The 12,171-nt window shown below is 57.7% G+C and overlaps 1 protein-coding gene across 5 annotated transcripts in view; it reads right to left on the minus strand.

The window, feature by feature from the left end:
• ABLIM2 (actin binding LIM protein family member 2) overlaps positions 1 to 2,661 on the minus strand; it is a 149,871-nt gene extending 147,210 nt beyond the window's left edge. For all 5 annotated transcript variants that reach the window (XM_024745189.1, XM_024745187.1, XM_024745188.1 and 2 more), the window contains exon 1: positions 2,549 to 2,661. In XM_024745189.1, the coding sequence (XP_024600957.1) occupies positions 2,549 to 2,558 (10 nt within the window). In that variant the 5' untranslated portion in view covers positions 2,559 to 2,661. The remainder of the gene's footprint in view (positions 1 to 2,548) is intronic.
• Between the last annotated feature and the right edge of the window lie 9,510 nt (positions 2,662 to 12,171).

The following is a 12,171-nucleotide window of genomic DNA, read 5'->3' on the forward strand; positions in this document are numbered from 1 at the left end:
CTGGGGAAATCCTACCCACCAGGCCTGCAGCTGCCCCAGGGAGGACATGCAGGCTCCAAGAGAGCACGGACCCGACGGTGGCAGAGCTGGCACCGGAGCCCCTCCCAGCTCAGGTTCTTTCCTCTGCCCCGCCTTGCCCTGCCGTGACCACCTGGGCTGTGATGTCAGGAAGCCATCACGAGACTCACCATCATCTCCTGGGTCCCGCCAAGTGTGGGCCAGCATTGCGCACAGAGCCAAAGGCGTTCCCTGCACACAGTGGGGAAACCGAGGCGGGGGTAACAGTAAATTAAGCACAGCTAGTGTACCTATCTGATGCAGAGCGCCAGCTCCTTCTACCTCACCATGGTGCCACTTAAACAATTTCCCTGACCACTCGAAATGACTGTGCAACAACACATGTAGGCAACTGCATGTGCCCTTGATGCCAACACCAGAGCCATCTCAAAGGCGCCCTGGGTTATCGGACTAAAGGAAGATATGCCTGCGGCCCCGATGGCATAAAGGAAAGGGGAGCCTCCCACCCGGGGTGCTTGTACAGGTCGCCTCAGAGTCTGACCATCGGCTCGCCTGGGCAGCTGGAGACTGGACCACGTGATCCCAGCCACACCTACTGGCGCCAAGCTCTGGGGGTGATGCCAGCCTTCCCTGGTGAGGGCCGTCAGGGGACCTGACCTTGTTGATGATGGAAGCCCCTGACCTGCCAGATGTGCACAGTGGCCAGACGTTAGAGCCCAAGAGCCCTGCACGAGGGACCACCATCTGCTCTCCCCCACCACGGCTGTGGGTGAAAACTACTGCCTTGCAAATCATCAGCTGGGCTGTGAGCGACAGTTCGAGGGGAGAGCATGCCCACTGCCAGTTGCGAAGGGCTCGATTAACTCAGCAAGGCTGAGGTTTACTGACCCTTACAAGCTACTGAGGGAGGACCTGCTGCATGGGGGGTTTCCCACTCCTACCTTATCCCCTCCAGGGAAGCAGCAATAGTGCTTTTACACATCAGGAAGCCAAGCTCCAGAAGGGGCCACGATCTGTCCGAGACTAGCCGGTGGGTGCTGTGATTCAAACCCCAGTCTCCTTGTTCTTTCCGCCCATGATCCCCCAGGGCCCTGGTGCCCAAGCACCCCTTCTCCCAGGACAACCACACGTGAGGAGGGGGAAAGGCCAGTGCTTCTTCCAGGGCTCCCCCTGATTACAGGAGAGACCGGAGGTATCAGTTATGGTCATGGAAAGCCTAAAATTCCCCTGTGTGCACCCTGCCATTACCCCCACCTGCCATTAGATAAATGCGTCTGGAGGTTCTGTGAAGTCTTGGGGTGCCCCGCTCCCCAGCCACCTCCAGAGAACAGGGTGGCCATTTCAGAAATCCTCTTCTAGAGAATTCTGCCTCCTAGGGCCTGCCACTTGCTTCCCGCCGCTTTCCCAATTCCCACCGCCCATGTGGTCCCTCCTTCCTCACTTAGGAGGGGGAGGGAACTGTTTCCCCCTGGGAGGGGTTGGTCCCTGGAAGCACACCCCCCAAGCAGAGAGCACACAGTAAGTGTTCACTAAAGGCACACTCCCTCCCCAGTCCCCCCCAGCCCCCCCGGAAAAACAGCTGTCCCCACTGTTTTCTGCACCATGGCCAGAGGCCATACTGCAGTCTGCGGCCAGACAGGCTCAGGAGAGAGCACAGGAGTCCGAAACCTGGCCCAGCTGCGTGAGCTGAGCAAGTGACTCAAGTCTGGTGAGTCTTGGTCGCACCCTGAAAAATGGGGTGACAGCCCCTCCCTGCCAGGGAATGTAGGGAGAAGCCCTCAGCCCAGTGGCGAGCCCCAGAAGGCTCTCGAAAAGGGGCTCTGGTCACTCCAGACTCTCTCCAGGAGCCAAGGCCCCCGGCTCTAGGCCTCAGTTTCCCCAAGCGCACTAGGCGCGGCTGGCTTGTGGCGACGTGGGATTTTTCAGCGCCACACAGAGGCTGTCAGACCCAGCGAGCGCGTCGCCAGCGCCAGCTGTGGGGATACGCAGGGGTGAGGGCCCGCAGAGAGGACGCGCGCACGTCCGGGCGGGTCGCACACACCTGCGGGCTCCGCGACCCCAAGTTTGACCCGGGCCAGCCCAGGGCGTCGGGCGTCAGGCCTGACGGCCCCCCACCCAGGCGCTGCTGGAGCCGCACAAGGGCGGCGGCCCCTGCCGCAAAGGCCCCATGTCACCACACCTCTCCGTGACAGGGTCTACATTGGTCCCGTGCCCCCTCGCCGGACCCTGGCCGCCTCCTGCAGCCTGTGGCGACCCCGGACGCCAGGGAGAAGCAAAGGAGTGGCGCCTTCCAGACAGCCCAGCGCAGTCACCCCGGCGCCGAGCGGGGAAAGGGTCCCCAGTGCGCGCTGCCAAGCTCACCGCCTGGGGCGCAGGGACAGGGGGCTGCGCGCTGCACCCTCGGGACTGCAAGACCCTGAAGCAGAAGTTGGCTGGAGCAGACCCCCAGTCTGCAGGTGCAGCCACCCCAGCCCTCGCGGCGCCGCGACCCAGCTCGGGGACGCGCGGGTCCCTCGGTCCCCACACTCACCTGCGCTCATCTCAGCGGCAGCTCGGAGTCGGGTCGTCTGGGCTCTGCGCAGCCGATGCTTCTGCCCGCAGTTGCCGCGCCTACCGGCGCGAAGGGCCGCCCGCCCGCTTGCCCACCTGGGAAGTGTAGGCGCCGCGCCCCCGCCGCTCCACCTTCACGCCCCGACCCCCGCAGGGACGGACTACAGTCCCGGTAGGCTGCGCGGCCCGCGCATGCGCAGGCGGGCGACGCCGCTGCGGCCTCCCGCAGTCACTCGTGGGTCTCTGCGGAGTTGTCCACCGGGTCCGGCTGGCGGCCTGGCTGGCGACGGCTCTCAGGATCCCGCGAGTGGCGAGGCGGGCGGCCGAGTGAGAAGCAAGCTTGGTGCAGCTCTTGTTGAGTCGTGCAGCTGCAAAGGGTCAACTTCCTCCTTCCCCAGTCCGCAGAGGGAGACTGAGGCGGGGGGCGCGGGCGGCAGGACTCGCCCACCCGCCCCGGCGAGGCTTGCGCTCCCAACTCTAGGTCTAGGGCTCGGCCAGGAGGGGCCGAGCAGAGGGGCCAGGAGCAGAGAGGCCAGAGGACAGCGGCTCCGGGGGAGACCCGAAGTCCTGCAGAGCCAGCCATGGGCGAGGCCGGTCGGACAAATCCCCACGTACCCTAGAAACCCAGAAGGCCTGGCTGGGTGGCTGTCCTGCAGCTTTCCAGCTCCAATGCCTGTCCCCTGGAGCCTTTTTCCCAGAACACAAGTGGATGTGATGACGGAAGGAGACTAGGAGGAGCAGGTGCCCTGTTCTCTACCCAGCGCTGCTCTCAGCAGTGCAGCCCTGAGCGAGTCCCTTCCCCTCTGCGGGCACCAGGGCCCCTTCCATGAAGTGGCTGAGTGAAGGATCCACCACGGCTGAGAGCATTAAATTCAGATGCTTACTGTTGGTGGGAATGTAAATTGACACAGCCACTATGGAGAACAGTATGGAGGTTCCTTAGAAAACTAAAAACAGAATTACCATATGACCCAGCAAGCCCACTACTGGGCATATACCCAGAGAAAACCATAATTCAAAAAGACACACACACCCCAATGTTCACTGCAGCACTATTTACAATAGCCAGGTCACGGAAGCAACCTAAATGCCCATCGACAGATGAATGGTTAAAGAAGTTGTGGTACATATATACAATGGAATATTACTCAGCCATAGAAAGAAATGAAATTGGGTCATTTGTAGAGACGTGGATGGATCTAGAGACTGTCATACAGAGTGAAGTAAGTCGGAAAGAGAAAAACAAATATCGCATATTAACGTATATATGTGGAACCTAGAAAAATGGTACAGATGAACCGGTTTGCAGGGCAGAAATGGAGACACAGATGTAGAGAACAAATGTATGGTCACCAAGGGGGGAAATGGCGGGGTGGGGGGGGAGGTGACGGTGTGATGAATTGGGAGATTGGGATTGACATATATACACTAATATGTATAAGATGGATAACTAATAACCTGTTGTATAAAAAAATAAATAAAATAAAAAAACAAACAAAGAAATTCAGGTGCTTAGTCCTGGCTAGAGCAGAGGCAGGCCACTAGGGGTGGGGGGCCCGGGCATCTGACCGCCTGGTGGGGAGCCTGGCTTCTCCTCCGTGTGCATCGCTAGAGTGTTAGCAGTCCCTGTCTCTCAGGATACTTCTGAGGATCCCACGAGCTAATGCATGCTGTGCCCCAGCAGGAGTTGAGATCAGTAAATGTCTTTGAAGTTATCAGCCTGTTATTACTCTTCTCACTGCCTTTCATAGGGCCTGGCACGGAGTGGGCACTCCACGGGTACCAGTTGTCTAAAGGAAGAGAAGGATGGAGGGAAGGAGAGAGGGTGCTGACCCCCAGCACCATCACCCTGGACAGCAGTCCATCCAACATGGGAGCACCCCTGCCTCCACTCGCCCTCTTCAGCAAGCTCTCCATCAAGCTCCCCACAGAAAGGTGTGGTCGGGCACTTGCTCCCCAGTCCCCGTCAGTCAGAGGATGGGTCTGGGTGGCCTGGCTCTCAGCTGGTCCCAGAGCTCAGCCTGCCAGGCGGCCACCCAGACCTCCCCATGGAGCCGGCCCCACCTCTCTGCGCAGATACCTCCAAATGGGGCAGGGACTGGGGAGTCACAGCAGTTCTCAACTCCTTGAGGAAGGACCTCGGGGTCCCATGGTTCCATTCTTCACAGGGGCAGAAACTGAAGCCCAGGGAAGTCCTGCCAGAGACGCCCAGCAAGTTGACATGCAGGGACTTGACCTAGGTGCCCTGTAGCCAAGCCTCTGCCCTGGCCCAGCTGGTTCTCCCACAGGGGAACTCCAAGTGGGCCAGGCCCGCTGCAAGGGGCCCGCAGAGACCGATTGGTTTGGGTAGACGGAACCAGGTTTCGGTTGTCATCCGCGGTGCTGTGAACCAGCTGTGACCTCGGGCAACTTGCTTGCCCTCTCTGTGCCTCAGCTTCCTTAGCCTTCAGACCACAGTGCCTGCCTGATAGGGCTGTTGGGAGGGTCACACGAGTAATGTGACTAAAACCCTTCAAAGCTCAAAAAGTCAGGGCTCAATGCAGGGTAGTTATTATTATATCTGTCACTGAAGCAGACCAGAGAGCAGTATGCACCATCACCAACTCTTAAAGACTGCTGTCTTTTCTCACCTGTCTTCCATCCATCCATCCACCCACCCGCCATGTATTCAACACCTTTAGTGAACTGGGCACCGTTCTAATGAAGAAAACAGGCAAGAATCTATATCACGAGTCACATGATTCATTGGAGAAAGTGCCACTACCTGATTTTTTTTTTTTTGGCTGCATTGGGTCTTCGTCGCTGCATGTGGGCTTCCTCTCTAGTTGTGGCGAGCGGGGGCTACTCTTCATTGCAGTGCATGGGCTTCTCATTGCGGTGGCTTCTCTTGTTGCGGAGCACGGGCTCTAGGGCCCGAGGGCTTCAGTAGTTGTGGCTCACGGGCTCTAGAGCGCAGGCTCAGTAGTTGTGGCGCATGGGCTTAGTTGCTCCGCGGCGTATGGGATCTTCCCAGACCAGGGATCGAACCCGTGTCCCCTGCATTGGCAGGTGGATTCTTAACTACTGCACCACCAGGGAAATCCCACCACCTGCTTTCAAGCAGGCCCTGAGGGAAGGGGTGTCAGAGGGGCTCCTTGACACAAGGAGGTCCTGGACAGGCTATCGGTCAAACCGAGACCCTTTCAACGTTTGTCCAGTGCGTTCAGATATTAGAGGAACAGCTGGGCCTTGCTGAGTACAGATGCAGAGGGAGGAACCATGAGGCAGCGGGAGCTTCCCTGGTCTGCCCCCTGCCACCCCTGCCGGGCTCACACCTCCTGCAGACAGAAGGGACACAGAGTAGGGGCTGTGCCTGCTCCTTGGGGCCACTCCCCCTTCAAGCGCTTATCAAACGTTCCCCCTGGGGGAGTTCCCAGCTCATGTCACAGGGGCCCCTTCCAGCCCCTCGCAGGTGGGTGCCCCAGGCAGTGGCCCCCTGGCCCTCTACCGGGTCCTGCAGCCTTTGCCCCATCATTCCTGCCTAAGGACTCACAGGTTTCATTTGCTTTCATCTTCCCCACGACCTTTGAAGGAGGGCCATGGACTTCTACCCTACAGGCTTGGAGAGCGGATGTGACCAGGCCAGGCTTCACTCAGGGGGAGCACAGAAAGAGCTGAGCTTTCCAAGACATCTGTGGACTAGGTGCCCTGGCCAGAGCCTCCAGCGGTAGCGCTGGCCCACGTTCCTCCTGGGATGGATCTCAGGGCACTCAGCCTGCCGCCTCTGGGGCTCTCATGGTCACTTTGGAATGAGGATGCCCTTAGAAGCGGGCACTTCCACTTCTCCCCTGCTCTGTGGCCCGGTGCCCTCCTTGTCTGAACCTGGAGGACAGTGGTATAATTGGAGCTGGGATGTGGGAGCCCTGGGTCATAAAGGGAGCGGGGGGATGTGCCCAGTGCCAGCAGCCAGCACAGGGGGCCAGGAGCAGATGGGAAGAGCCCAGGTAGGACCCTGGAGAAAACACGGGGAGCTCTACCCCACCACCACCTCCTCTAAATTTCCTACCACTTCTTATGGGATGTGGACTGTGCTGGTGATGGAGGCTGTGGAATATGGTGGGGGCAGCCTCAGACCCCCGGCCCCAGCTGGTTCCAAGGTCAAGCCTCCTACACCAAACGCTGCTCTCTTGTGGGCACCAGGCTATAATTTGGAGGTTCCATTCCTGGTAACCCAGAGGTGATCATAAAACACAAAAATGATAAACGCAAGTGTGTTCCTTTCCAAGCATCTGTTAACTATGTAAAACACCTGCTCAGCAAAAAGGCCACAGCCATTCCTGGTGTACCTTTGGGAAATATTTTTCCTGCATGGGCTGTGCCAGGTGATGGTTTTCAAGAAATAAGTCCAGTGACCTGTGGGTAAAGACCTTTTCTTTCTGTGACAAATGCCCACCCCCTACCCCACCACTGCTTTGAGGGCCTGCAAATCGTTTCAAAATTCAGGTATTTGTCCTGCAAATGTTTATTGCCCTTTTGTGGAGCCTGAAGGTCTTGGGAAGTGAAGGATGCTGAGTGGTGGGATGGGACCAGGGCAGGCTGGGGCAGACCCCATTGCTGACCAGCACAGTCTGGGGGGGAGTGGGGATTTATGTTGGGTTTCTTGAGGCTGGACCAGGAGGGGCTGGGAGGGAGAGGGGCCAGGGGCTGCTTAAGTGGGGCAGAAGAGCCTGGGTGGAAGGGTTTTGTCTAATCCCAGTGGGGCCAGCCTCATGCTCGGGTAGAGGGAACCAAGGATAAGTATAAAACTGCAGCTGAGGGAGTTCCCTGGAGGTCCAGTGGTTAGGATTCCAGGCCTTCACTGCTGAGGGCCCGGGTTTGATCTCTGGTTGGGGAAACTAAGATCCTACAATCTGTGCAGTGCGGCCCAAAAAGAAAGAAAGAAGGAAAAAAAAAAAAAAACCTGCCACTGAGGAGGTTGCCCAGGGCCAAGCCAGGTGAGGCAAGAAGTCAGGACTAGGGCTGCGATGCCTGGGGACCACTCTGTGTCAGAGAACCCTCCATCCTCATCCTCACACACATTTAACAGATGGAGAAATCGAGGCTTTAGCTTGCCCAAATGCAAATATTCCCCAGTGGAAGAGCTGGGATGCACGCCCAGGCCCTTCCGAAGAGCGAGCCTGTGGGCTTCGGCACACGCCCCTCCTGGATCTGTCGGGCCTCCAAGGGGCGTTGTGGAGGCCAACTGACAAGGCTGAGGGGCCTGAGCGGAGGGTGAGGTGCTTGGCCCATAGGGACCTGCCCCATTGGACCCAAACCATGACAGGCCCTCTGCCCCCCGCGCTGGAGGATGCCCCATCTTCACCTGACAGCTCAGCTTCCCCCACTGGACTCTACTGGAGATTCCCTCCTTGGAGAAGGCCCCCTGAACCCCCAGCTAAACCAGGGGCCACCTCTGCTCCCCGAGGCCTTGACTGTCCCTGCCAGGTCACTCTATGCTCTTGCCATTTATTTCCTGACTCCCTCACCAGACATCGGACCACCCAAGCAGGGCTATGTCGGGCTCATCAAGGGGTCTTCAGAGCACCTCGGGGTCTCCAGTGCATCCCTGGGTCCCCAGCGTGCAGGAGAGTAGCCACTGAACTCCAGGGTCAGCGTGCACCCTGCTGACATTCCCTTTTCTGCCTCTCACTCAGCACAGCAAAAGGAAAGATGTAAGACTCCCTGAGCCCCTTCCCAACATTCCTGACCTTGCCCTGGATCTGCTGAGGCTTCCCACAAATTGCTTCTCCACAGAGAGAGTACGGTGTGGCTGGGCTCACCTGGGGCCTGGTCTAGAAAGGTGTCACCCTGGGAACCCAGATGTGTAGGCATCCTGCAAGTGGGAGGCCCTCGGCCCACGGAAGAGCCACAGTTAGAGGCCCTGAATAACCCAGGGCACGTCCAGGCCTTTGCTCGCCCAAGCTGTGGGTTTCTCTGTACTTTCCTTCACCTCCAAATACAGCCCAGAAATTGATTCACTTAACAGCCAAATGGAGACACAAATGAAATATGATTTCATTGTGGGATCTTTCCAGCCACTCAATAATTTAAAACCCGGCCACATGAAACCAGGAGTAAAAATAACATGACTCACATCTTGGAGCCTCACTTCCTCAAACACAAGTCCACACACCTGGATTATTCAGCGAATTCAGGTCCAAGCTCAGCATCACACACCTACAGTTCTCCTGAATTCTCCAGGCCGGATGGAAGGAGAAAGGTGCATTGACTCTCCATAATGGCTGAGTCTATTGAAGTGAGGGCTGAGGTCTGGCTCCCAATCCTGCCTTGGGTGGGAACACTGCCCCAGCAGAGAGGGGACCCAGCCCCATGTGCCCTGTGTCCACAGCACTAAAAACAATTGCTGGGAACTGTGCTGTTCTCCACCCCCGACACTCTAGGAGCCTGCTCCCTGTCCCTGGGGTGAGGCAAGCCTGGCTTCACCCACGAACCAGAGCTCATGCAGCATCCATTCCCAGGGCCACTTCCCCGAACCACCCCTTTGTGTCTGTCCCTTGTGTGGCTGGACACAGAGGCCTGGGCACTGACTGTGGATCCAGGGCACAGAAAGCCTGGCACTTTGCAGGTGAGGAGCAAAAGTTTCCTGAAAGGAACTCAGTCGTATTCATGAAGAGGCATATTTTTAACAGAAAGGTAACATGACTTCATGGAGAAAAATATATCATCCACACTTCTCAGGATACTGTTCTCAGAGGAAGATGTATTGTTTCAACAAGGCCAATCAATCTCTTTACTTCACTGCCCCCACGTGGTGGAGTACTCTAATTGCAGGCATGCTACCGCAGAGTGCTAATTCTCCTGCGTTGCCAGCCTTTAGATCCAGCCTAGGATAGGTGTGCAGGCATTGCTCTTGGTAAAGAGCACCCACGCACCTGCCTTCAGCCAACACAAGGGGAGAGAAAGGAAGGTGCAATTTCACGCAAGGTCTTCAGCCATCCTCTCACCCTTTCCTGATATTTGAGGTGTTGGCTGCAGAGGCTGTATGTAGTTTGTAATCATGACCTAATGAAGCATATGAGTGTGGAGAGGTGGGGCAGCTCTCGGGAATTCCTTACTCTCTGTCTCCCGACTGGTGTTTACCTGATGCCCATTTCTCTTGCTCCTTGCTTTCTCACAGAACCCAAATTTCCATTCTTTCTCACCATGCAACCCCAGTAAGAAGTCCCCATGGGCTTCCCAGTAAGCTGGCCCAGTTCAGAAGGTTCTGAGGGGTCTAAGGGCGACTACATTCCTCTGGAGACAAGGATCAGCTACACCACTTAGCACCCAGCTTTCCCTGGACACGGGACTTTCTCCAGGAGTGGCATAGGACCCAGTTCAGGCCAATGGGATGCGAGTGGGGAGACATGCTGGAAAAGATATTTGTCTTCTGTAGGAGAGAGCTCCAGGACACCCTCCTCTCTCCTGGTCTGGATGTTGTGATGGGGGATGTATTGCAATTTTGTCCCCATACGGACAGCCTGAGAATGAAGCCAACATCAGGAGGAAATCAGGGAGAAGTGGGGCCAGAGCCCCTGGATCAAGCCAGTACTGAGACCCACCTATCTCTGGACTTCCAAGTCCATGAGCCAAGAAAGACCTTTGAGCCACGTGGGCTTGAGTCTTTCGTTATTTATTACACCACCCTCAAGTCCCCTAAGGCATTGCTGTTTGTGATGTCATTGAAAGTGTCCTGGGCAGGATCTCCCTCCAGATGGAATGATGCTTGGATTGCGCTTGACGTAAGTGGCAGGACAGTCCAGGAAGCCCTCTCCTTCACCTGCTCCCTGGTCTGGTAGGAGAGATGGGGGAATTCCTGAGAGCCTCTGGCTTGCCTGACCCTCATCAGAGATGGAAAGAAAGGTGGCACCTCCCAACTCTGTTCCAGGCAAGACTCAGCAAGCAAAGAATATCTGCTGTGTGTCAGGGAAATTCTTAGAGGTCAACCTGCCAAGACCTGGAAGGGGAAGTACACTCACCATGGAATACTCCCTGGGTTTCCACTTCTTCACCCAGTGGGGGCTGATAGGAAGTCAGTGTTCAATTTGTGAATGATAATCGGCGATATTGTCCATGTAGGCTCCTTAGGAAGAGGCCTCAGAACAAGAGTACCGTTTTGCAGCAAAGAAGACATGACATTGAGTCCCACACCAAGGGATCTACTTGTCCTGCCCCGGAAGCTGTCAGCTGATAGAATGCCCCCTCCAAGGCTCGGCACAGGGACCTTCCCCTGCAGATGGAGCCCTGTCTTCCAGGATGCAGTACACGCCCGGAACCAGCAGGCGGCGCACAGGACCGAACCAAGAGCAGAAGCGCGCCTGGCCCCTGTCACCATCATCCGCGGGGACCCACTAGTGGGGTGTGTGCTGCTCACCTCTGCGATCTTGGGCTCTGCTGGGTTAGTGGTCCTGGTTCAGCATGGGCGGAGCGGATGGGGATGCTTCCACCAGGGGACGGAGTAAAGATTCCATTGAAGTTGAAACTGTCTGCGAGTGGGGACCTCCGACCAACGGGCCAGAAAGGCAGAGTTACTCTCCCGGGGGTGGGAGTGGCGGGGGACAGTGACGGCCCCTCATCATCCTGAGGAACTAGGGGTGCCCCTACAGTGAGGGCAGGGGGCGTAAGCCCGGAACCCGGAGGACCACGGCGGCATCCCTGGGCTCTTCCGCCCGCGGTGGCAGTAAACAGGCAGGGCAAGGACCGTTGTGTGAAAGGGGCCGGCAGTAAGGGCTGCTGAGGGTCTGGGCCTCCCGCCCCTCAAGTGACCTTGATGGAAGTGCCGGTCAAAGGCAGGGAGGAGAGAGAGGACGAGCGTCCGTGGGAGCCTCTCCTGAAGCCGCAGGGCCAAACCTTGTTTTGCTAAACCTCCTGAGTGAGTCTCTGTAGAGGCCGCGTGGTGGCCGGGCCTTGACGGGGACGTGAGCAGAGCTGAGCCACGCAAGGGCGGGCCTGCGGCGGGCACGTCGGGCGTTGCCCTGCAAGGCTCTTCAATTCTGCCCTGGGCTTCGCTAATGCGTGGTGTGGATGCCTGCGTGACCGGCCCGTCTGCCAACCAAGTGGCGCTAGGCCACCGTCAGCCAAGGCCACCCTTGACCGAGGGGGCTGGAGTCTGGGCACCCACGGCCCCTCTTCAAGGCTCGAGTGGACAATTCCCAGGCACATTCCTCTCAGCTCCTTAGAAGATCTCAGAGGGATCAAGGTCCAGGGTGAGTAGCTCGACAGCGTCCATTCATGACTGGCCCCCACCCCGCCTTGCGGCCCTCTCCTCGGACCTCACTCCTGTCCCCGGGGATCACCTTCACAGTCAACTTCCTCTTCAAAGCCCTGTCTCCCTTTCTGGAGTGGGGTTAGGGGAGGAAGACCAGACTTAGACAGGGAGGGCTCGGAGCAGCAGGAGAGGAGGCTGCGAAGGCTGGGGGGTGGGAGCGATGACCGAAGGAGCCTTGGATCCCAGGCTCAGATCCCAGGCGCCGGGGCTCCTGGGAGATTTAGAATCAAAGCGGCCGAGTCTCGTGTCTGAGCTATCTGAGTGACTGTGAGATGGCAGAGACTAGAGACATCAGGCACGTGGGGAGGAGGGGTGGG

The sequence above is a fragment of the Neophocaena asiaeorientalis genome, unplaced genomic scaffold (assembly GCF_003031525.2).
Source record: "Neophocaena asiaeorientalis asiaeorientalis breed wild unplaced genomic scaffold, Neophocaena_asiaeorientalis_V1.1 scaffold65, whole genome shotgun sequence".
NCBI classification, from domain to species: domain Eukaryota; kingdom Metazoa; phylum Chordata; class Mammalia; order Artiodactyla; family Phocoenidae; genus Neophocaena; species Neophocaena asiaeorientalis.